Source organism: Anabrus simplex, chromosome 2 (genome assembly GCF_040414725.1).
Source record: "Anabrus simplex isolate iqAnaSimp1 chromosome 2, ASM4041472v1, whole genome shotgun sequence".
NCBI classification, from domain to species: domain Eukaryota; kingdom Metazoa; phylum Arthropoda; class Insecta; order Orthoptera; family Tettigoniidae; genus Anabrus; species Anabrus simplex.
Window position 1 is genome coordinate 342,221,087 of NC_090266.1, and position 27,233 is coordinate 342,248,319.

General features: G+C 38.9%; 1 protein-coding gene across 1 annotated transcript in view; it reads right to left on the reverse strand.

The window, feature by feature from the left end:
- The window catches only part of LOC136864128 (serine/threonine-protein kinase PLK1), a 390,167-nt gene that overhangs the window by 132,110 nt on the left and 230,824 nt on the right, over positions 1–27,233 (reverse strand). Inside the window, exon 7 of the mRNA XM_067140737.2 lies at positions 3,007–3,127. Within this exon, the coding sequence (XP_066996838.2) occupies positions 3,007–3,127 (121 nt within the window). The remainder of the gene's footprint in view (positions 1–3,006; positions 3,128–27,233) is intronic.

A 27,233-nucleotide genomic window follows, 5' to 3' on the forward strand; every position in this document is an offset into this window, starting at 1 on the left:
TATTAATAGCAACAACCGTGAATATTTCTTAACTAAAGTAAACTCATGTCCTCATCCCAAGGTGGTGCAGCTCTTTTTAGGCACGCTCTCAATGGAGGTGAGCTGCATGTACCAATTTATCGCACATGAACCTCCCTGCCATTCTTGAATCTGCAGTACCGGCAATCGAACTCGGGCCCCCGAGAACGGCAGCTAATTGTGCTAACTGTTACGCTGGCAGATATTCGTAACTATAAAACACAGACTTATTGCAAGACTAATACGCACTTGCAATATGCGTGTCGAACTTACAAAACAGTTCACCTATTTGTGCGACGACATTGGAGCTGTGTAGGTGGACATTTCTTAACTACGAAACACAGACACACTGCATAACTCTGATGAGTGTTTTCATTGCGCGGGTAGGATAGATGAAACTATTCACAAATTTGTGTGATGTCATTGGAGCTGCAGTACGACCTGTACCCGCTTCAAAGCAGAATCACTGTTCATCTCTAATTATGTTGGAAGTCTTATATGCAAGCTATATTTTTTCATTTTCTTTGTCTCAAAAAGCCAGGGGCAACTAATACGCGAGGGGGTCTAACACACGAGGAAATACGGTTGTTGAACTTTCTCTTGTTACGAAACAAATAAGACATGCAAGTTTGATGTCCCAAGCAACATGTTCTTACACACCTCAGCCCTCAAGTTGTGCTGCCGAGATGCTGTCTTCATCACAACAAACTCATGGGTTTAGTGATACACTGAGTAGGCCAACAAATTGGATTGGTAACCATTCTTTTATGAATTGGAAGTAAACCATTGTAGGACCACATGTGATTTTAATTACGTGTGTTTTTGATGTTTAATATTTAATGTTTAATGAGGGTATGTATTTGTTCCCATTAGGTCAGACTTTCAGAAAAAACACCTTCCATTATGAGAAGGGTAAAAAGTAAACTCGTGTCCTCATCCCGAGGTGGTGCAGCTCTTTTCAGGCACACCCCCAATGGAGGTGAGCTGCGTGTACCATCTGAACCAGATACCAGCCCTCCTGCCATTCTTAAATTTCTGGCAGTACCGGGAATTGAACCCGGGCCGCCGAGGACGGCAGCTAATAACACTAACCGTTACGCTACGGAGACGGGCATGGGAAGGGTGAAGTGAAGGAACTTCCACCACCGTCAGTACGTCAAAAAATGGATTTTTTTTTATAAAATAGAAATAAACCAAGGACATGTGATTTTAATTACACAAGCTTTAATGTTTGTAAATAATTCATTTATAATTCCTGCATTTTTTTTTTTTTCTTTTCAGATTCATTTCCTGGGGCCGGAAGACTACTCCAATGATAATTCACTTAATTCAAGTTATGGCATTACATGTTACAAAGATCTGACAGTTATTCTTGTGTACAGGTTTGATTTAATTAAAATTTCCTGTTTTAGTTCACATGGCAAGCAAAAAGTTTAAATTGTTCATTAGGGTAATAAATTTATTAGATGATATTTTATTTGTGAAATTAAGAGGATATGTCTAGAGTTTTCCTATGACAACAACTCCATGGTGAGTATTGGCACTTCTAATTTCCAGTAAAAGAAAAAATCACTGATGTACGAAAGTACACATCAGCAGAGTACTTTTCCAGGGAATGAGGTTTCAACACAACAAGATATGCTAATGAAGATTTGTAAAAATCTGAATATAAAAATGAACAAAGTTGCAGTACATGGGCAATTTCAGAAATTAGTTTGAAACCAAGATATTTCAATTCTCACACAAGACAATAAAACAGGAAGGATAGCAGTATTCAAGCTCAAGGAATTGTTAAAATCATTGGAGAATGATCCTTATCACCATACAAACAAGAGACTCAAAATGACACTTGACTGTATGGTAAGTCATGCTTCACTAGATATCTTGGCCACATCCTCCAATAGTGGGTTTGATGTCACTATTGAATTTCATTCCACTTTTTTATAATCATATCAGCACATGGTTAGTAATTAAATTAAATTAATGCTACGATATGTGAGTTCTACCATACGGTGAGTGGATTATCTGTGGAAAGTCAAGCAAATGAGTCAAACTTCATTCACAAAATCTATTAATAGCAACAATATCACCTAGTTTAAGTTCCTGGCCTGAAGTAATATATGTAAACAAACTTCAGAGCCACTTGTAGAGAAGTATAAGAAATTCCTGAGCAAAGTGATCTTTCATGGGAATATTCCTCATGTTATTTAGTTCTTCTTTCGGATTGAACTGTGTTGTTGTTTTCTGTACATTCTGTACAGTTAGCCAATGTTTCAAATACATTACAGTATTCTTTGTCAAGGTGACTGCAACACCCCTACTCAATCTGAGATAATGCACATGAACTTTTAACCAAATTAGAACTAGAAATCTTAACATATAATTCTCTTGAAATTATCTCCTAACAGAATAAGTGGATTCTGTGTGAACAAGTAAACAGTATATGAATACTCACTGAGGAAAATAATAATTAAGCCTACTTTTCACTTGACAGGAGTCTTCTTTACCCGACATGGTGACTAAAACAGAGTTTCTCTTCCATCACAGTTCTGCTGGACGTAAATTTAACAAATAATTCACTCAACCAGTGTCATTCTACAATAGCCTCCAATTCAAATAAAATGTATTTTGGCAAGGGTCTTTATGTAAGATCAATTGAGGAGTGTCTGTTCAAAACATGCTATTTCCACTTCAAACAAAACTCAGTATTTTATCCAAATGCATTGCAGTAGTTAAATACTATAAATACCATGAGCAATTTAGACCAAGAAAATATGTAATTCCTTAAAAGTTGTACCATACCCCCTCATGGGTATTTTCCATGTGCCTTTTATTATACTTTTCTTGCATTTTCCCATAACTTTATTATGGTGGAAATAACACCTTTTGAACAGACACTCCTCGATTGTAAGTCAAAACTCAGGACCTATAATAAAGTTTAAAGTAAAACTTGACTAAAGATTGATCAGGAATTAACAAAGAAATTACCTTCGATGCAATGTGTAACTTCTTCTGAGAAGAGAGTCTCAAACCCGACATCGAGTTTGTGACAATATGCACGTCATCTTTTGGAGATGCTTGGTAGGCAGGCGGTGATTGGAATTCAGGTCTGAAACAATCACAATCATATATTCCTCTTAATAGTTTATCACTGACTATTTAGCAGTAAATTTGGTGAGAAACATAAAATGAACAAACCAAACAAAACTGTCTCCCAAAAGTATTACTTGATATCAAGTCTGTTTGTTAAAATCCATCAAAATAAGGATTAATAACAGCTGTCTGCAACATGTACAAAACACTCACCATGCTTCTTTCACTTGAGTTGAAATTCTACAAGAAATTACCGAGGATTATCATTCTAAATTACTATCTTTCACGTGACTATTTCCTTTCCTGCAGGAAATGTCTGCTTCAAAACAGAATTTAAATCATCATCAATTAAAGCTTTGTTTGTTTCCAATGGTAGAGAGCATTAACATTTTTAAGGTTTCCATGTGAATAAAAATTTTCATGTAAATTGGTTTACAGAAACTTTGGTAACTATACGTTACGAAGGCTAAAGTTGCTTTTGAAAAAAAAAAAGGCTTAAGAACCGGTTAGTTTCAACTTGACCTTAAAATAATGAGTTATTAACTTCATGTCCAAACTGATAGTATAACAGTCACAGTAACTGGTTGGTATGGTTTCAGCTCTTCAAGATGATCTCTTATGACACTGAACCTGGTAATTTGATAAAGTATTTTTAATTTAAATACATACACTAATAACTGAATTAAGTATTGATTAGGTGGAAAATACCAAATCTATAATTGAATCAGTCATTTAAGAGGCACTCCTCTTCTTCGAGATTCATCTGACAAACCTCCCCTCTTATAAAATTTCGGCCACCATGCAGTAAAGTTAAGAATATCAGTCATCTCTACCAGAATGATGGTGAACTTTTTTTTTCTCCCCAGATTAACATTCCTTTTATCCAGCCAGTAACATGCTGATATTTAAGGTTCATTTGGGTGTTGTTTGGAAGTCATTTAAGAAAGGGCACATATCCCTGGATAAGTGCCCTTTCTTGAATGACTTCTTTGCTTACCGGAAGGAACATCTGCTTGTTCTGCCTGAAGAAAACTGCATTAGAATGCAAGAGTAATCCTGAAATACGACGACTGTGTTTTGATTATTGTCAAAACCTTCCCCTGCCAAAAATACTAGTGCAGGGCATATTCTACATGCAACAGCTTTGAGTGAACACGTTTGGCATTCACAATATGCAAACAGATTCGCCAATGCTTTATGTTTACCACGAAGGTACAGTTCGTAAAGGTGCCAATGAATTGCATAGTTTTTCTGTTAGACTATATACAAACAAGTGTACCAAAGAGTGTAAAATAACTTGAACTGTTCTCTGATGGCGCTGTAGGGCAGAACAAAAATCATACAGTGATCCGATTATGTGCAGCACTTGTTGACATGAAGCGATTTGAAACCATTCACCATTATTTCCCTATGCGAGGGCACTCATTCAATGCCTGTGATAGAGATTTTGCTATCATTAAATGAGCTGTTAAAGAAATTGATTGAATTTATGATGTGAAACAATATTGTGAAATCATCTTACGGGTACCTTAACGTCATGACAAATTCACCATCATTCTGGTAGAGATGACTGATATTCTTAACTTTACTGCATGGTGGCCGAAATTTTATAAGAGGGGAGGTTTGTCAGATGAATCTCGAGGAAGAGGAGTGCCTACCAAACTGAAAATTTGTTCCCAGCCAGCATCATTCAAGCACTTTCTTTACTCTGGCAATGATCCGGGAACCGTACAGACAAAACAGTTCATCAATAGCCTTATTGAACACACCTTCCGTTTGCATCTAAACAGCAACGTTCAGCTTCCTAACGAACTAGCCTACGACGAACCAATCCCTATTGACAAGAATAATATGAATGACTTAAAGCGTCTAGAAGTGTACGTTCCGGGGGAGTACAAAGACTTTTTCAACAAAATACTTGCATAGCCAACTGTTCGTGTGACTGACGATGATTGTGATTAACTGTCATCATTCAAATGTTTATTATTGTAGAACAACGACACAGTGTGTCTAAATTATCTGAATAAACAAAGTGTTTTTGCTCCAAAACTGATTTTCATTCAGCCATTATTTCAGAAAGGGCATATATCCATTTTTTAATCTGCCAATTACCGTAAAGTCCTTCATCTTTTTTCCATATTTTATAATGTAACTTATCCACAACCGATAACACTAACAGACAAAATACATACATTTAACGTAACTAGCAAGACTGGCTTTTAAATCAGTTTTTTGCTCCTCCTGAAAAGTTGTGGTTGTGGACATGTGCCCTTTCTTAAATGACTGATTCAATTGTGATTGACCTTAAAAAGAAGGATAGTTCCTGCAATGGGCTTCCAGAGTTCTTTTAACAAGTTTTACGTCACACCAACACAGACAGGTCTTATGGCGACGATGGGATAGGGAAGGGGCAGGAGTGGGAAGGAAGTGGGCATGGCCTTCATCAAGGTAAAGCACCAGAATTTGCCTGGTGTGAAAACGGAAAACCATAGAAAACTATATGCCATTAATATAAAGTACAATCATTTAGGACATCCTGAGTTATCATCCTCATGTACTGGTATGTTTGAAACTACCAGTATTGCTGGGTTATTTGCAATAGCATGCAATGACTTCATTTTCTATGAATTTAAGGCCTCTGGCTTTGTAAAAAAGATTTCCACAATAAAAATTAAAAATTCATAAACCTTGCAGTTTAACCTCTAGAACTTTAAATACTTGATAACTGGTAGCGCGGATTTATCTCATGTGTCAACCGGCGATCATCTGAAGATATAAAATAACAAGTCCTGACTGACCAATTCATCATCGCCGAGTCAAAACTACTGGACATAAAGAAATTAAACTTTGAGGATACATTTATATTACAGTGTATGTGCTCACTAGCCAAGGATTTTTGTATATTCCATTATTAAGGGGGTGAAAAGTGGGGTGAATATGGAAAATGAGTATATCCATATCTCAAAAACTGAACAGTGCAAAGACGTGAAAATTAGTATTTGAAATCTCCTTTAAAAATAAAGAAACACATACTTTTTTGTTTTCGGAAAATCCCATTAAGAGGGTGAAAAAAATTGAAAAAGGGGTTGAATACCTTTTATGAGGATAGTTATATCTAAAAAACTGAAGGTGTTACAGATATGAAAATCAGAATTTGGAATCTCCTTTAGAAATAAACACATATTTTTTTTGTTTTTGGAAAATCCAATTAATGTGGGTTGAACAGGAGTGACAATAGTGGGTGAATTTAAAAAAAAAGACAATATCCACAGTATATCTCTCTCTCTCTTTTTTTTCTTTTTTTTTTGCTAGTTGCTTTACGTCGCACCGACACAGATAGGTCTTATTGCGACGATGGGACAGGAAAGGGCTAGGAGTGGGAAGGAAGCGGCCGTGGCCTTAATTAAGGTACAGCCCCAGCATTTGCCTGGTGTGAAAATGAGAAACCATGGAACACCATCTTCAAGGCTACCAACAGTGGAGTTCGAACCCACTATCTCCCGAATACTGGATACTGGCCGCACTTAAGCGACTGCAGCTAGTGAGCTCCCTGCACAGTATATCTCAAAAACGTAACATATTACAGGCACGAAAATTGGTATTTGGAATCTCCTGTAAAAGTAAAGAAACATAAATGATTTGTTTCCAGAAAATCCTTTTATGGGAACTGAAAAAGGGTGTGACTTTTTAAAATGAGCATATCTACAGAACATCTCAAACACTTAACATGTTACAGATGAGAAAATTGGTATTTTCAATCTCGTTTGAAAATTAAAAATCATGCATTTTTTGTTTTTGGAAAAACCAGTTAAGGGGGTGGGGTGAAAAAAATTAAAAATGAATTGAATTATTTGTACGAGGATACTTATATCTAAAAAACTAAAGATGTTACAGAATCTCCCTGAAAAATAAAGAAAAATGCATTTTTGGGGGAAAATCAACATTGGAGGGAGGGTGAAAAAGGAGTTGAATTCTTTATATGAGGATACTTATATCTCAGAAACTGAAGATGTTACAGACATGAAAATTTGTATTTGAAATCTTCTTTCAACTCAAAGAAACACGTATTATTTTGTTTCCAGAAAATCCATTTAACGGGGAGGGGGTGAATGAATTGAAAAATTAGTTGTATTCTTTGTATGAGGGTACTTATATCACAAAAATTAAAGATGTTAGAGATGTGGCAATTGGTATTTGGAATCTCCTTCAAAAATAAAGCAACATGTATTTGTTGTTTTCAGAAAGTCCACTTAAGAGGAGCCAAACCAAACCAAACCCCACGGCACTAAACGCCCTTGAAAGGGCTTTGGCCTCCCCAGTGACTGCTGGTCAGCCCAAAGGCCTGCAGATTAAGAGGGGCCGTGTGGTCAGCACGACGCATCCTCTCACTCGTTATGCTGGGCTTTCGAGACCGGGGCCGCCATCTCACCATCAGAGAGCTCCTCAATTCTAATCATGTAGGCTGAGTGGACCTCGAACCAGCCCTCAGGTCGAGAGAAAAATCCCTGACCTGGCTGGGAACTGAACCCGGGGCCTCCGGGCGAGAGGCAGACAAGCTATCCCTACACCACGGGGCCGCCACTTAAGAGGAGAGAGGGGTGAAAGAAGTGAAGAAGTTTAATTCTTTTTATGAGGATACTTATATCTCAAAAACTGAAGATGTTACAGGCGTGAAAATAGGTATTTGGAATCTCCTTTAAAAATAAAGAAACATGAATTTTTTTTCTGGACTTGCGAGAAGATTGTTTCTCACATGTACAGTTCAATGTTGCATGGTCAGCTTAGCCACAAAAGTCAGTAAGTCACCACAAACGTGGTTTACAAAGAATTTCTGGGGAAAATTAAACTTAATTTTTCGGTGAGCTTTTATACTTTAGGGATTTTCAGATATCATCTTAGTACAGTACCGAGGAACGATTACTTTTTAACAAATCACAAAATGCACGCGAATGAAGTCACGGGTTATTGCTAGTCTGATATATTTTGAAAATATTTCAACACCATCATAAAAAAAATTTAATTTTTATAACATTTTTCTTAAATTACATATCCACATAAATATAACAAATAACTGCACTGTTAAACATTTATTCAATTTCGGGGATACCAATTAACAAACAGAATTATAACCAACACGTGCAGTGGTGCAATATCTTACTAAGAGATAGGCTGAATAGCTCAGATGATAAGAGTGCTGGCTGGCTTTCTGACCCCAGAATGGCAAGTTCGATCTTGGCTCAGTCTGATGGTATCTTAAGGGGCTCAAACATTATAAAAGTAGTTAGTGAGATGTAACACACAAAAGCTACCCCCCTTAGTTAGCTGTGCAGGTTGCTGCAACAGATTTAGACACACACGATCTTAAAGACCGGGCATGAAATACACACTTCCTTTTCAAAAAAAACTTTACCAAACATTTAAAAAATTGTCATAGAAGATGAATACAATCAAAAGAAATGACTAAACACACTTCGAGTTTTGTGCTCATGTGTGCTTGTGCTCGTATGCTCTCTTTCTCGACATAGCTTATATATTCCTTTGTCCATAAATCTGGTTCCCATGGTTGAATCCTATATTCCTGTAAAAATCATATTCATTCTTAGTACTAAGTTTAAAAGTATAAAGAGTATACAATCCACTATTCATCGAGATTGGAACACGCACGTAGCATTCGTCTTGCTATTCTTCCGCCAAGAAGAGAAACTGCATCTTCCAGGTGCACTTGTGGCCGTCTGATGATTTTGATAATGCTTGTTGTTTAAATGGGCCTAACATCTAAGGTCATCGGCCCCATCTGATGATTTTAGTCTGTCAGGAATGCCGGCAATTTACCAGGCTTGCACTTTCAGCTCCCGAGGAAGGCTTTCAACTGTAGTTCTACATATCAGAAAGTCCATGCACAATTCCTTTGACAGAGTCTTGAGGAACATGCACCTGTTCATTTCTGCCTTGTGTTCGCCTGAAATACTATGCAAGTATTGCTGCCACCAATATACCTCATTGCAAAAAAAGAGAGCTTATTGCAACGTATTTGTCTTTCTTCCGACAGCGTATGTTGCTTGCATCTAATTGAGTGTCTCAACACTACCCATGTTTTGTTGTAGCATGTGAGAATTTCTGGCTTTTCCTGTTCGCTAGTTTCCACATCAGTTGCATCTGTATGATGCACTGTGGAAAGCACACGTACAACTCTCATTTGCTTCGGAACTTTGGAAAACAAGAGTAATGTCCTCTTCATATCCAAAGGACTACCTTTCTCTTCACAATATGTGATCTGAATAAACAGGGGTGGAATTTCCCTTCTGTTTTTCTGCAGGGTTCCCCAAGTGTCAACCGACGCTGTTGCAGGTGTTCTTTGCATAATGGTATGGAACTGTACCTAATGTCAACTATTACGTTGCACTCTGCTCCTGATATTGGAGTTATTAACAAGAGAACCACCCTGTGTGGACTATTGTCAACTTCAAATGGCCCTGGAGTTGTTTTCTAACAAAAACTTCAATTTTGATGGCATAGAAAATTCTTGCATCAGCAAGGGCGAACACTCAAAGCCATACTTTGCCAGTTTAGATTTCATATGCTGCCTGCTTGCATACCTCCCCCTCTAAATGGGTCTAGCATTATGTACTTTCCAACAGAATAATATGTTGAACAGTTGCAATTAAACTGTTTGAACGGATCTGCAATTACATTGTGCCACCTGGCTCTCATATTTCTTGGAAGTCAATGGCTGTACCACTTGGTTGAGTCGACCTTTCCAAGAAAAAATACTTAAGCTTAAGATAGTCAGTTCCTTCCTCACTGGACTCCTCATTTTGAGAGAAATTATCACTATCATATATATCTTCTTTGTCTTCTGAAGATTCTGTACAGACCACTGGAAACTCACCTTCTTCTACATACAGTAACATTCTTTTAATATGCTCATCTTCACCTGCAACCTTTTTTTATGCTATCACAGAGACTTTTTAAAATGTAAAAAGAACAGAAACCAGAGTCTGTTCTACAATTGTCGAGTAAAATAATGTCATGTAACACAATTTTAGAAAAATAGTGATATAATCTGTCCTTCTAACACAAGGGTTATGACTTGCTTTTATGAACTATTTGAAAGGAAATACCAGACAGGCTATTTTATATACAGCACTCTCTTGATTATCCGGGCTGATCACTGGACAAATTCGCACCGATAACTGAAAACACGGATAATATGATTTTGTGTATTTTAATGCACAACAAAACTTTTAAAAATACAGAACATACAATACTGTTTGAAAATGTGATAATGTCAAACAAATAACACATTCAATAACCACTTACTGTTACCGGTATATCACTCGAAGAATGGTCAGTCCCGTATTCTAGCGATCGCAGTCTTTCTTTTAATTCTTGATTTTCTACTTTAAGAGCCTCATTGTCCTTTTGTAGACTGTTTATAATTTCTAATGTACTTTTGTATTCCTCATCGATTATTTTCGGTGCTATCAGACAACGGGTTAACTGCATCACGGGTTTCTCACCTGCAGAACTTTTCCTTGGACGTCCACGGGCAACTGGAATTTTGTCCATGAACAAAGAGAGGGACCAGAGGATCCTGATACCTGGCATACACAGAACCAGCAGCAGATTCAACTGGTGCACAGGGTGTCAAGTAGTTCATGGATGGCTAAGAAGAAATCTACAAGTGAATTTCCGGAAATAAACATCAGAAATAGGTTTTCTGCCCTGAATAATTTTATTCTGGAAGAAAGTGATCGCGCGCGTGAAACCAAATCATCACAAACTGCTGCCGTTGCCGTACCGAGGTTAAAAATTAGGTCTAGATTTCAGAATCAAGACCCAGCTAGGCCTAAATCAGCAAAGGTAGCTGTGTTTGGCGATAGCCAAGGATGGGAAATTGTGGCAGTGATAAACGACGAGAATATAGCAACAACCAAAGAAATATATCCGGGATCTTCTATCAGCAATGTCCCGGAAAACGTAGAAGAAGCAACTAGGAACTTCGGGAGCGGCGATGCAGTGCTTATCGGTGGGACGAACGATGTAGCTCACAACGACGCCAAGAATGTAAAGCTACAACTTAAAAATACACTAGGAAAGCTGACTCAAACAACGACGCCAAGAATGTAAAGCTACAACTTAAAAATACACTAGGAAAGCTGACTCACACTAACGTCTTTGTAGTGAACGTGCTCCACAGGCATGATTTGAGTAGAGAATCGTATGTGAACATTGAAGTGGACAAGGCCAATACAGATATTGTTAAAATTTGTAAACATTTTCGGAATACTCAGGTTATTGAATGAAGCAGTTGTGAGAGAGACTGTTATACAAAACATGGCCTCCATCTAAACAATTCAGGTAAACGAAAGATTGCTAATATTCTTCATGATTTTTTTAATCATAAAAATATGTACTTCGAAAAATGCAACTCCCTTAGGTTATAATACCCACCAGGAAAACTAGTAGAAAGAGCCAACTGTTCTTCAAGCTGGCTAAGTCAACTAGAAAATGTTATGAATTTTAAGAGGCCATGTACACCAAAACTAGCATCTGTGACCGAATCAGATCGGTCACCAAATCAAATCAGAGATAGTTTAAAAAGTAGCCAAACTCAGGTATGTTATTCTCCTATTCATAAAATACCAGTACATGAAACATCAGGTCAGAAATCTCCACCAAGAATGAGTGATACAAAAAGTAGTTACCGAGAGGTAAATGGCATCCAAAAGAAGGATAGCAAGGGTAAATCTCTCAATTTATTGCAAGTGAATATCCAATGCGTTAGAAATAAGTTGTTAGAACACTTTTGCCAAACCGAGAAAGTTGATGTGATTTGTGTATCGGAGCGTTGGCTTTCTGAAAATCAAGTAGAATATTTTGTGCTCCGTGGATATACTGTTGCAGATATGTTTTGTAGGAGTAAAAAGAAAAATGGGGGAGCTGGGATCTTAGTTAGAGAGTGTTTTCAATTTGTAAAAATTGATTTAAGTCAATATTGTGTGGAATTAGAGGGAAAATTTAGTTGTGTGAAATTGGTTGATCAGAATTTGATAACTGTTAGTTTGTATAGATCTCCAAATGCCGATGCTTATGTATTTCTTAAGAATTTTGAATTAGTAATGGAAAAAATTTGAAGTTTAAGGCCAAAGTTGCTGTTTGTGGAGATTTTAACACACAGATGGCATATTCAGATGTACCACTTAAATTTCTATGATTAACGTCTAAATTCAAACTTTCATTCTTGGAGAAGTCCTCCTTGTGAACAGTTGATATTTTCTTCTGAAGATGAAAAGCGAAGTTGTCTGTGAAATGTAAAGAATTTCACCTTATTTTCTTGACACGGCATAAGCCCAAAAAGCCTATATCATGTCAATATGAGGGTTGATTCAGAAATCATGGTAACTATTCTATTCTATTCTCTCGCAAAGAAGCTTCTACAAAGGAAATGTGTACTGTACTAAATAATTTGAAGTATGCAACAAGGACTTTTTAGGCATGACACCACATGGGGTAGGGATGCAGGAATATATGGTAAGGTAAAAGGACAAAAATTGCATTTTGTTATCATTGTTTTATCTCATTTTTAAAATTGTTGTTGTACAACCTGTATACAATCATGTGTATGTATCGAACAAGCTGTTTAACATTCTTCATAGAAGTCTCCTAGGTTGTCCATGGTTCACTGCAATGGATGAAGAAGACTGAAAATACCAACTGCTGCACGAGATTCCTCAATGTGCACCTCACATCAAAATGCTGGTATGATGTCTCTTTTGTTGGCAAAGCGTTTCTCAACAATGGCTACTGCACTTTGGGAATAAGATTGAAGTCACTCAGACTAAGACGTACGGACACTAATCGACAGTGGAAACTTCCGTTACACACCGCTGCCATCAGACAACTGACATAGGGAGTATGATTTCTGAATCAACCTTCGTATTTAAAAGTAGACAAAGGTAACTACAGATATTCAAATATATCCAATATACACATAATGAAAGAGCAGAAATCATCTAAGTAGAAATTCCTCCTTACCCAGGAGGATTTCAGAAAGATTGGGGATAAAAATGTGTGGAAGAGAGAAACAGGATAATAAGATATACTGAAACTTGAGAAATCAGTCAGCTCATAAGAAAAATATGAAAGACAACTAATCAATCTCCTGAGACAGAAATACTCAAAACATGAATGAGTCTGTTTCAGGTTATAAATCTATTGTACTTTTAGGTAATAATCAGGTAACTGAACAGTAATCAGACAGCTTTCATACATACAAGAAAAAGTTTAAATAAAATTCATTCCACATGAAAAGATAAATGAAAGAAAATCCAGCAGAAGAGTTAAGATAACAGTGTCAAGAAATCATTATTATGCTTCTATCTGCTATAAATGTATATGTACTTTATTTTCTCAAATGCAAAAGTTATCCATACCATATAAACACTACAAAAGCAGTAACGAGACCAAGAGCAACAACAGGCCAAATATACAATATACAGTAGAGTAACAAACAGGAGGAAGGTACTATAAACCAATGGCGACTGTTGGCGACTAATACAAGGAGTTTAACATAATAGCACACATTAGGTGTAACAACTGAAGGAAAGGATATACATAAAAAAGAGAGAATGGAACAACATCTACTTGTTTTGAGGAGTATGAATAAGCAGTACAGATGTTTCTAGAATGAGATATGAGAGTTGTTCAACTAATAACAAGACTTTTATAGCAACAGAAAGGCAAGGAATTAACCAGTATGTTCACCACAAGTCTGCCAGAAGATTTTTACACCAACATCTTGTACGTAAGATGGCAACTCCATTCCTTACCACAAAGACACCAATTAGTATAGCAAAAGTCACAAACAAGCAATGGACAAATCCAGTATGATACATCATCACTATATACCTTCATATCAGATAATTTTTCGTATAAACAAAGGTGCAGGTGCATTACCACTGAGAAGATTACAATGTTTTTTTACCAGACCACATGCATGATTGATTTGTTGCTTATGCATAGTGTCCTCATAGTTTCTAGAAATAGGAGAATCTTCTGGGAATATCATTGTGATAAACTGAAAGTATCACAAATTCATTTTTTCTATCATTTTGAGTTGCTGAAAATAACACTGCATACAACAAAATTATAAATGGGGTTTAGTGTAAATTAAAGTTTATTTTTCACTGAAGTGCAAAGTGTTCTGGCTGCTAGGTAAAACCAATTGCATGAACGATTGATCAAACTGTAATCTGGGTTCACAAACAATAACCACTTACTGAAGTACGTGACTAGGATACGGGCAAGTGAAATGAAATTTCTGAGAAGCAGGATAGTGACAAGAATGGATAATATGAGAAATGAGAAGGTTATAGAGATATAGTAAAAAATAAAAGAGCCACTACAGAACAAGATGGAGGCATTTAGACACACGATCAGAACAACAGAAGAAGAACAAAAGACAGGTGGATAAAAGGAGTGGAAGAGTGTGTGCAGAGAAGAGGACTGGACAAGAGTGTGAAGGGGGGAAATGGTGGGAAGACAAGGAGATGGAGAGGCTTATATTCCAAGCAGACCTGGCCAAAAGCTGGAAAATGCGTGCGATGACGACGACGATAGCAATGATGATTATTATTGAAGTAAAAGTTACATATGACCCTGTCAATCACACACTAAGTACAACAGTGAGAACATATACCAATGATACATTATGGTAGGTTGTAATTAGGATAGGCTTAACTCCAGTTTAGATTTGTGTTGTAATTCTTGTGTATTACTTTCGGTATTCAGTAATTAACTGCAGTTTTCATCCTGTTAGGCTGTTGTAGGATAAAAATACAGTACAACTAAGTAGCATTGAAGTGTAGTAGTATATTAACTACCTTATTGTTGTGTGATCTTTGTGTACTATCCTACACAATATACAGTGATTTCAAATAAATCTGTGTCCTAGAAGGGCACAAGACACCTCACAAGACGCAATAAATGACAACACAGCCTTGCCTCCCCTTTCTCCGCTGAACCATGCGCATAAACAGGCTGTGACATATCGCTATTACACCAGGTTGAGTACACAGACACATCCTCAAGGTAGCGGGAATAGAGACACCATTCTAGAAAGAGTTAAGACTACATAAGCTTTTAATTTTCATCCCTTCCGTGACACAGATTAATTTGAAATCACTGTATGTTTGTTGACATACTTTAACAATTTTTTGTATCCTCTGCTGGTTAGAGATCGTGAGGCAAGCTGCCCAATTAGAAGACCGTTATTCCACCTAACACAACAATAAAGTTACCTTGAGACAACAGTAAATCAAACAGCTTCTCACAGCCTTCTAGTACAGTTTATGTGAAGCCTTCAAGGAAGATTTTCAACACACCATACAAATACTAAACACTTGAAAACTGTAATACGGATCGACTTTAATTGTATACAAGGTCAAGTCACTCAGTGATCCTATACATAGTACAGTCATTAAGTTCTGAGACTGACCGCATGATGGCACTGTGGTGCACCATAGCGCATGGGTGGTGCTGTGGTATGGTACCATGTCAGTTAGTCTCTCGTCCCTGCAAGAGACAGTTGAGTGCATGCACTGGAAGCAGACATACAGTCGTTGTTATGACGGTGATTTGAATGCGCCAGTCGGACCTTGACATGTCACAGTTTGAGCAACAGGCAAACATCAAGTTCTGCCAGAAATTAGGCAAAACCGTTGCCGAAATGTTTGCAAAATGATGCAGCAGGTTTACGGTGAGGACGCATTGAGTCACAGTGTTGTGTTTAGGTGGCACCGATGTTTTGTGCAGGGATGGGACAGTTTGGAAGATGATGTACGTACTGGTCAGCCACAAACAGTTCAAACAGAATGCAAGATCCAAGAAGTTTGAACGTTAGTGCGTGCTAACCGCTCCCAATCGGTAGACTATCTTGCAGCAGCAATAGGGGGTCAGCCATGGTATTTGCCACAAAATTCCGACGGACGACTTCAACGTCTAGTGTTACACAGCACAGTGTGCCACGAATCCTGACACAACACCAACGTGATGATCGCATGACGATTTGTGGTGACATCATCAGTAGTGCTGATGATGATTTGACGTTTCTCAACCGGATAATAACTGGAGAGGAAACATGGTGTTTCCTTTCAGCGGTGCTTCCAGCAGCTATACCAACGTTGGCAAACGTGAATAACGGCCAACAGCAACTATTCTGACGGCATCGTGTGCAACATACAGAGTCGTGTGGGGGCCTATCCTCCAGTTGTCAAGTCTCAGAACTTAATGACTGTACTACGTAGAAGAGCTTCAAAATAGACTTTTAAAAGACATTTCAAAAATGTTTAATAGAAGAATATGTTTTAACATAATGTAGACACAGATTTTAATTTTAAGTATACTCTATTTATCCTTTCTTACCTAACTCTTAACCTCCCTGCCCCCCCAACACCCCCTCCCCTCCTTCCTTTCCTCTTTCAATATCAAATAGTAATAGTTATTAAAGTCTTTTAAAGGTCCCATGGGGAACAAATCAAGGTTTTTAACGTGCTTACTATTCATATATTATCATCTAAGGTTTTTTGGACACAGCTGAAGATGACCACTAAGTGGTCGAAATATGTACTATAATTGTTAATGTTTTTATAAGTTTCACAAAGGCATGTAATAAAGTATCGATTAGGTGGTAATTTAATCTAATAAGTTGAATTGTACGTTGAGAATAGACATTCAATGACATGAGTGCAGTCTTAAATCGCTTTAGGCATTCGTGCAGAATGCAGTAATTACGAGTGATATTTCCATTTGGAACTGGGATGTGCGAACTGATACTTCATCTTACAAGTGCTTTTGGTCGGTCGCTGCAGACATTTAATTTCATTCTAGAATAATTAGGAATCATTTCGAAGTGAAATTATTAAATCAGACACTATATTTTCTGATGTGATTAAGAATAAACTGTACATTTATTAGTGCAAAGAAACAGTCAATTTTTAGTTTCGTGGGAAGACACCATGCAAGTGAAGGGATTCAAACTTTATTTTACTTTTTTCTTTGTGTAAGGGATAATAACCACAATCTTTTCACACAAGTGCATCTTATTTTTCTAAACTAACATTTTTGTTCTAAGTCAGAGCAGAATCAATGATTAAATATTACTTCATGATTACGAAGTGCTGTGGTTTACGTGAAACCATTCCATACTCGGGGGACAGTTAAATGTGGACACTTGTGTAACATAATCAGCGAGGGATTACCCCGCGCCAAGATCTTCCAGAATCAACGACGACAGCATACAACGGATCGCAGTTCCATGGTTTGGTGGCTGAGCACGAGAGATAGTGTTTGCAAGGCTGGGTCGCTGTTCCACAACGAGTATCTATTGTGCCCTATAATGACTTAGTCAACGCCAAGCCAATGCTGAGATCGGACCAAGTGCATTATAGTGAACAATACACTCACCGCCAAGTGAATCATGATGGCACATAGCTTACCTTGCATGACTATCCTCTTCATCAGCTCCGGCGTAACAGCATTCTTCAGGGTATCGGGCAAGAAAAGGGTTAACGTAATAAAATAAAATAAATGAAGAGGAATTTAAAAAATGTGCAAGGTGTTAACTAACACTAGCCAAAAATAAACCACGGTTGAGCTGCATTTCCGATTTTAACAAATTGGTTTATTACAATAATCTAAAAATTCTGATAACTAACAAATATCAAAGAAATTTATAAAACTGACATGATAGTCATAAACAAATTTAATTTGGTTTCTTGACAAAAACGGGTATCTCGATTAACATATGAGCGGTGTGGAGATGTCTTGCATCACGTAAACGTCAGACACTGCAACAACCACCATAATGGTTACGTCAAATAAAATGAATTTAAACATAAATCTGCTCGTAGGCAACTCATATCTACAAAGAACCTAATTGATTTCTAACATGAATCTATGCCTCAGCGCTCCTAATTATCCTACAAGTTCTAAACAAGCATCCAATATACACTCTATTGTCTGGGAATCGATCGCGAGATTCTCCCAAGTACAACAGCAAACGATAACACATAAATGAGAAGAACATATATTATACTTCATGCAGATACATCTAAACAGTTATGTGCTTCTTTGCATGACATCGACAATCGTGTATAAAATTTCGTCTTCCGGACCATAATATAAAAAGGTCACTGCTCTCCTGTATTCTTGACAGACAAACACACATTTTCTACATTCAGACTTTCGTGTCCTGACGTCAGAAACGACCCATATTAACCTCTCAACACCTCAGTATTTCATACAAACTGAGCAGCCATTCCTTTCTGTCATAAATATCTCCCTCAGCTGACAGCACGTAAACAGAGACAAGGGGGACGACTTTCCCTTCTTCTCGGCCCATGAATCTGACATACCTATTGCCCTCATTATAATATAATTACTACAAGCCATTTTATTCCTTATATTACAAATTCAACACTCTATCGCAGATAAACTCACATACAACAGGCCCGTTCATCATTTAGCATTGGTGCTCTCAGCGGCAAATTCCTATAGATACCATGGCCTTCTTATTGGCACTCACATTCACAAATTATTACTTAACTATTATTTCTTATTCTCTTTACGGCCTCATTTCAATACTCTGGGCACAATAACATTATTCCTCAATTCTTATAGGCTTCTTAAGATATGACTTGCTCAGCTTGATACGCCAACCCGAGTGTATTTAAGAGATATAGAAGATCTTAGGCTTTCTTCACTCGAAAACTAACGTTACAGTCTATACTGCACATGCAACTAGTCAGTACCTAAACTGCTTGACTTGATTACACTCATATAAGACCGTATAGGTCCCGGTGAAATGAAATGCACAAGCTCAATTTCCCTACCTTGAATATAATAACTGCAATAATGACACTAATGAAACAAATAAGACTAACAACGTGCAAATATTAACAATTTAACCAAGCTTGAGTCCTGGGGCATAAATTCTATTTACACAGGCATTCATATCCTAACCTATTTACATATTGACAGAAGGCCACATCTATCTACAATTGACCTAACCATTATCGTATTGCTGCATGCTTAAACAATGGAATTATCTGACCTGTGTCTGATGATATAACTGAACAGTCCCCGTTGTGGACATTGCGATTTTATGCCCTCATATTGATGTTAGAAGCTGGTGACACCACTCGTGGTTCGATGACCGGTGACATCCTGGTCGGCTGTGATGTTCCCTGCAGCTCGTTCAGTTGACTTGATGATCGCCTCCTCGATGCCGTGATGATTGGACGTCACCGATGGTCCTGGTTCGCACCTCGATGCCGTGAAGAAAACTCGACAGCTTCGGTCCCAATTACTACTTCACCGTGATGGATGAGCAGTGTCCAGTCCACTCGTGATGTAGGAGAAAACCTCCCAAGTGTAAGGTGAACTCGACTGCATTGCTTGTAGATGAAGGTGGTCTTCTGTTCGCTGAGCAGCAGCGTGACAAGACACCTACGTAACGGCGATGCACAGAGAAATGATTCTCGCGCACTCGGCAGTCATATATATTAGCAGTCTCGCACCCACGCTACCAAGCTCTACGTGTGTGGGCTTCATACGTGCGTGCGCGGTGTGCAAAATTTCTCCCGCGATATGCATATTAAGTACTCATACTTTTATTGTGATTACAACTAGAGCCATGCCGCTTATCAAAATTTTCAGAGAAATATCCTGATTGCGGTTCTTGTATCCAATCCTCTGAAAGATATTGAATAAAATTCCTTTCCCTCCAATGTAAAATTCCCGCGATATCTCACGGAGCTGCGTGCGTCCCAAGCTGCATGCGAAGAGGTTCGCGGGAGTAATAAATTTTTATTAGCATCTAGAAACTTCAGCTCGCTTCTGACGCTACGTTCTCACGAAAAGCGCGCAATCACAGATACTCTTACACAATAAAATGCCAACCAAGGCGCTTTCATTGTGGTCTCATACAATTCCCATAATTATTATAAAATCAACATTCTTTGACCATGAACAGAATGGTTCATAGCCCTTCGTGAACTACAAAATAAAATTTTGTCAAAAATTTTATTTTCTCAAATTATGAGACCACAATGCTATCCTTTTTAATTGACTTCTTTTGTATTAAGTCTCCTGGAATATGATTTTCTTCAATGACGGATAACAATGCTTCATTTTCTTTCCTAGCTTTGTAATATACATCCGACAGGGCTAAAAATTTTCGCTGATTGCTCTCGCATCCTGGGCAGTCTATCTCTCCTTGCTGTTCAACTAGCTTCGGTTGGCTATCATTCGGAATGATCACATTTATCTCATCTTCTCCTTGCTCGCAGTCTTCTGTGCCTGGAAGTCCCTCTTCGTCGCCAGGCACGTCTTATTCAGGTATAATAAGATCGTCTTCTTCGTTGCCAGCAGCTTCTTCCTCTGGATCATTGTCCAGCTGATACTGACCTGGGCTGTAGTAGGGTTTAAGATTCGAGGAGTTAAAAACCTTTGTAACTGTCCCCAAGCTTTGAACCTTATATGAGTTATTGTTATAGCTCTGAATTACATGATATGGTCCAGTATACAATTCTGTGAATTTATGATAGTATCGCTCAGTGGGATTCGATACAGCGGGTGTCTTGATTAGGACCAATTCATTAACTTGTAGTGGCCGATGAAATCTCTTGTGCAGTGTTCTTCGTTGTCATTTCTCCGCTTGTGCCTTCAGTGTTCGGCTACGTTCCTTATACAGATTTCTCTGGAGGGTCGCGGATCATGAGGGCACGGAATGACATTTTCCATGGGCGGTTTGGAGGTTGATTATTGTGTATCCAAGATGGCACCCTACCTGTGGACTCGTGCTTTGTAGAATTTATGCACTCCGTTATAATGGGTACGGCACTAACCCATTTATAGTGTTCTCTAGGACAATATATTCTACAGTATTTCGATCTCTCTCTCATGACACGCTCACTCGGGTTTGCCTCTGGGTGCCTTATGCTGGATAAAACATGCCTCATCCCCAAGCGTTCAAGTTCACGCTTAAATCTGGCTGCCGTAGATTGACTTCCATGGTTACTCAACAAACTTTCAGGCTTCCCCATGGTGGATATGATTTTATTCTTAATTTGATTGAGTGCAGAACGAGTGTTCGCCTTTTGAACAGGACAAAGTGTTAACAAATTTACTAAATACATCCATGCAAACCAATATGAACCTCAGGCCTCTTGTAGCAGCGGGCAAGGGACCGAACCAATCGATGTAGTATAGTTTGCGGGGTTCTGTGGGGATTAATGGTCTTGGAGGTTGTTTCAATAGATAAGGGTTTGGTTTCACCCTTTGACAGATGTCACAGGTAAGTAGTATTTTTTGTACCATCGTCCTCATCTTCGGCCAAACTAACGTCTCCTGTAGAACTGCAACAACCTTATCAATCCCGAAGTGTCCCGTGGAATGATGAGCTACCCATACCAAGTCAATTTGCAACCTGGGAGGCACAACTATTCTGAATTTCGTCTATGAATTTGTGTAAGATATTGGTGAAGTAGTGATAGCTAGAAGCCTTCTTTTCCACTTCTGTGTGCTGTGGGATTCCGAGTTGCAATTCCTTACGGAAATACTGTATCATCTGGCGAGTTTCAGGGAAATCCATCTGTTCCTCTTGAACGGTGCGCAACCTTTCTAGTATGTCTTAATCATCCTGGTTTAACATGGTTAAATTAATGGTGACTTCTTCTGAATTTGGATTCCGGCTTAACGCATCTGCTAGGACATTCAGCTTTCCTGGGCAGTGTTCAACTGACAAGTCAAATTGTTGTACATAAAGTGCCCATCTACTTACACATGCATTAGCCATGTCTGTCTTCAAAATGAATGTAAGAGCATAAGATCTGTTCTAATTATGATTGGGAAACCATATACATATTTTCTCCAGTGGGCTAATGCGGTCACAATGGCCAGCATTTCCAGTTCAGTAGTGGTATATTTGAGTTCATAAGCCCGTAACTTCCGGCTCATGAAGGCCAAATATGTCACCTTGTGCTCCTTCTCCAGTGTCTCTTGACATAGTACCGCTCCGATTCCTATTGCTGAAGCATCGGTTTGGATGATGAACTTTCTGTCGAAACTGGGGTATCCCAACTTTACGGAATTTTCAAGAAGCCTTTTTGTGTTTAGAAATGCAGTCTCTTGATCATTCCCCCATTTCCAATGATTATTTGTCTTAAGCAGTTCCTGAAGGGGTGCCCCTGTTTTTTCAGTATACCCAGGGCAATGATCAGCGAAAAAGTGCGTTAGGCCCAAGAACTGCCTAACATGTTTAATCCTTACTGGTCTCGGAAAGTTCTGTATCGCAGCAATCTTTGCTGGGTTTGGCCTAATACCTTGGCCATCTACTATATGCCCCAGAAATAACACACTACATTGGCAGAAAGTAGCTTCTCCAGATTTACTTTAAAGTTGCTTCTATTTAGGTCTTGAAATAACAAATTCAAATTCTCTCAGTGCTCATCTAAAGTTTTTGTGCAAATTAAGATGTCATCAATATAACGAATAGTAAAGTATTTTACTTCTTGACTGAGGTTCATTTCCAAGGCCCTTATTAACGCAGACCTGCTTGTTTTTAAACCAAAGGGGAGCCTCTGGAAAATATACATTTGATTATCAAATAGAAACCCTGTTAGCATACTGGTGCTAGGGTCCAAAACGATGTGATGAAAACTGTACGTTACGTCAACCGTGCTTAAGTACTCCATATCTCCAAATTTCTTTAGAATGTCTTTGAGATTAGGAGCCCTCTCGTATTCCGGCACTAAGCGACTGTTGAGAGATCTCGCATCCAAACATACGCGAATTGACCCATTTGGCTTGGGTACCGTACATAATGGATTCAGAAATGGTGATGATGATGATGATGCTTGTTGTTTAAAGGGGCCTAACATCGAGGTCATCGGCCCCTAATGGTACGAAATGAAACGACAAAGTAAAAGTTCAAAAGTATCCACTGACGAAAATAAAAAATGTCATGAAGAATGAATGAACGAATGAATGAATGAACATGAATTTAGAACAATCAGTGGATCCGACTCAAAAAACTATCATAGTTAATAGTATTACTGACCAAGGGACCACTTCCAAAGCAAATCGAGGATGCTTGGTGTCTAAATGGGTCCAAAATACAAGTCAAAGGCCCCTCAGAATGATACTTATCGCTAGGAATGTAGAACCATGGTATCTGTCCTGTTGCGGTACTAATCAATGGTAGCAGAAACTTGTGGTATTCCACACATTATTGTACTACTCAAAGCTTATGAAATTCAACATTAATACAGACCTATGTTTTTCTCACTCTGCGGCGCCATTCACAGGCAACGCAAACCTATGATGTTCATCACATAAGAGTACTAACCACAGGGACCTCTCCCTATCCCATGGTGTTCCTCATATAGTGGGTACTAATCACAGGTAAGGCAGGTCCATGGTAGCTATCATCCCATGGTCCCGCTCATATGGTGGTACTAATCACAGGTACTGCAAAAGCCGACCGCGCGGCGCTCCTGTGTGCTACTAATCACAAACCTATTTCGTACCTAATATAGTGGTACTACGCACAAGTAAAAGCGACCCTTGGTGTTCTCCGCGTGGTGGTACTAATCACATGTAGTTGCATGGTTCGAATACAACCATCCCTTGATCGCCCCTTTTAGTCGGCTCTCACGACAGGCAGGGGATACCGTGGGTGTATTATTCGTCTGCCTCCCCCACCCACAGGGGGTGTGTGTTTGGTCCACGAGAGGTATTTTATTTCCCTCAAGTCCGCCGGCAAGCCGGTTAGGACCCCCTATCCGCCACCTGGGACGCGCCACGTGGGAGTATCACCTCTCCCCCTGCTACACCTGCGTAGCAGGTTTGTGGATTCAGAAATGGACTCAGGGACTTAGCGATTAACCCATTTCGCTCCATGTCCTCAATAATTTCACGGACCTGGGAAAACACTTTCTCTGGAATGGGATATGGTTTTTGCTTGTAAGGTTCCCAATTAACACACAGCTTATACTGGAAATTTGGAATTTTTCTGGGTTTTGATCCAAAGACTGATTCTTGCCGTAGTAACCATTCTTTAAGCCTAATCTTGTCTTCAGCAGTGATCTTGGCCTCATCCACCTTCTCAGGCATGAGACCCAAGAATTTTACTTTTTCCCTTTGCTCTTTTAATTCAGACAGCATGATTTCAAACTCCGGTATTATCTCATCATATCCACCCAACCAATTTTCCGAAATGAAATTTTCCTTATACAAATCTGTTATCCAGATACGTTCTTCAGTTTGGTAATCCCTATTTATATTCAATTCAATCCTTCATGGAGACCATTTGTCTTTAGCTTTATGGAGTTAGTGCCCATGTCAATAACCGCTTCGTAATCTCGAAGGAAATCCGCCTCTAAAATAAGGTTATACTCCATCCGTGGGAGTACTACGCAAGGATGAGAGACAAGTAAGTTCCCAATCTGAACGTCTAGAAATACCTGCTCCTTACAAGTAGTAATCTTGTCCGGGGTGATGCCTTTAACCTTTAATTTTGAAATTGGTATCGAGGTGATTCAAACTTTGGTTTGAAATTCCGAAACAAGTGCCTGTGTCCTGTGTCCGTCAATGTCCTAACGTTCAATCCATGAACCCCTGTATATATGACCGACAATTCCTTAGGTAAGTTATTTTTAATTGGATCCTCTATCAAATCTTCTGGCTTAACTACCCAGCTGTGTACGGCTATTGTCATCCATACTGCTTCCTGGGAATTCAGGCTATCTTCTTTAACGGGGTTCAAAGTTTTTTTACCTCTCGACTGTTTTCAGTACAGTCAGTCGCATTTGGGTTCATGTTGTGGGGTCATGAGGCGTTAGCATATTCTTGATACGCCAAGCCTGTCGCTCCTGGAGAGTTAGCTTCGGCATGTGTTCTAATGGCTTCCTTCCACTCACCCTGGGGAAGTTGATTTTTCTTCCCTTTCTCTAGTATGAAAGGAGCCGTCGCGTCTGCTGCTATCGTGTGAGCGCAGCCGATCTCCTCGTGGTCTGGCACTGCTTTCTCTGTCTTCATTCCAGTGAGGATACATCCTTCTTGGGCCGCGATGACCACCTTCTCGATTCCAATACGGTCGGTCATCTCGCCGTCGATCAAAATATTTATTCCTCCTTTCTCATCTTCTTTGCATTTCTGCGTCGTCACATTGAGGGTTCTACCTCCGAGTCTGCCAGTTCGACTCTCCTCGACATCCTGGGTTCCAACATAAAATAATTTAGAGCCTCCACCTTATCAATACAATATTTATAGTAAATAAATAAATATTTATAGTAAATAAATAAATATTGTATTGATAAGGTGGAGGCTCTAAATTATTTTATGTTGTAGTAGCAATCAATACGGAAATGAAGCTAAGATTATGGTCCTGGATTCCCTCGTTCTTCTTCCATCAGCAACGAAGTTTGTGTGCCAGAGTTTTGACAATTTATTTCGTTTCTTCTTGTCCGATGTCCCCGTCATGGCATCCACGTGATGTACTGCCTCCACCATCCAAATCCTAGGTTGGTGCAAGGCGGAAGTTTGGTCCTATTGCCTTAAGGCCTCTTCTACTTCCACGGCTGTTTTGACATTCACCGCAATTAAAGTCCTTTGCACTTCGATCGGCAATTGTTTAATGATAGTTATCACTATTTCTTCTTCAGTTGGTGGGTTGTCAAGCTCCTGTAAGCGTATGAACTGGGATACAAAAATTTGCTCAGTCTTGTGGGCGTTGAACCTGCATACTTTCGTGCGTATAGTTCCATTCTCAAGGCTAATTGATGACCCTGGTTCCAGTATTTATTTAGGAATGCTTGTTTGAATTCCTCATACGTCTGAAATGTGTACTTAAAAGCGCGAGCCCAGACTCCAACTGACCCACCTAAAAAAAATTCAGCCGTGCGTAGTCGTCTCTCCAGCTGAATTTGACATTCGTCCATGTACGTCTCTAAGTCCCTGAGAAATGATCGTGGAGTAATCTCTCCATTTGCCTCGAATTTCTTAGGCCTATCTTCGGGTGAACGCATCCATCCATATACTGGAATTGTGTTGACATTACTGAACATCGTCGTGTTTCCTTCTCGTGGCTTGGAGCTGAACGACTCTCCTAGTAGCATGGGTTCACTTCCTTGGCTTTCGATTAGTATGTCCCATTCATATTTATTCTCTGATTGATTATGTAAGAAGCTAAGTTTCCTCTTCTTTACCTCGCCTTCGTTCGGAAATTCTAATTGTTCTAACTTGTCTCTAATTTTCTCTATATCCTGCTCTAATCCCAGCATGCGCCTTTCCACTACTTTCTGAGATTCTTCCCTGCGGCTTTCCAACCCCATTACTTCAGCTTTAACCTCTTTCCTGGTCTGTTGGAGACCCAATTCAAGTCCTGCTATTTTTGCCTTATTTTTCTCGGTTGTCTTCTCCCATTTGTCTGCTATTTCCTGTGTCTTGTCCTCTATCCTATTCTCTAATTTCTTTTCTATCATTTCCAAATCTTCTTGCATTTTATCGATCCTAACTACAACTGCAATCAGATTATCCGTGACAGTCCCTAACTCTTTTGTTGTCTTAGCATCCCTCTCTTCCATCTTTTGCTCTATTTCTCCTATACTGCCTTTTATTTCAATAATCTGTTCATCTGTAGTTTTACATGATTCCTTGAACTGTTTCCGTAACTCTTCTGTGGTGGTAACACAGCATATACGCAAATCCTCTATCTTATTTTCTAATTCAGCTAGAGTTTTCCTGGTCACTTCATTCTCTGAGGCCAATAGCTCTAAACGAACGCTAGTGTGTTCCCTGAGCTCATTGATCTGTTGTAACATGCGTGTTTCAGTGTGGGTTAACTGTTCGGTTAGTTGATTAGTTTATCTTCCGTGTTACCTAATCTTTCAAATATTCCTCACTTTCCACAAAATTTTCTGTCATGAGTTTATCGTTTTTGGAAAACTGTTCTGCCAGACTCTGTTCACTTACACCGTTTGCTGCCTTTAATGACACCTAATTCCTCTCTAAGCTCTCCAAATTGTTCCTTAAATTATTCCCTCAAGTGCCGTAGCACC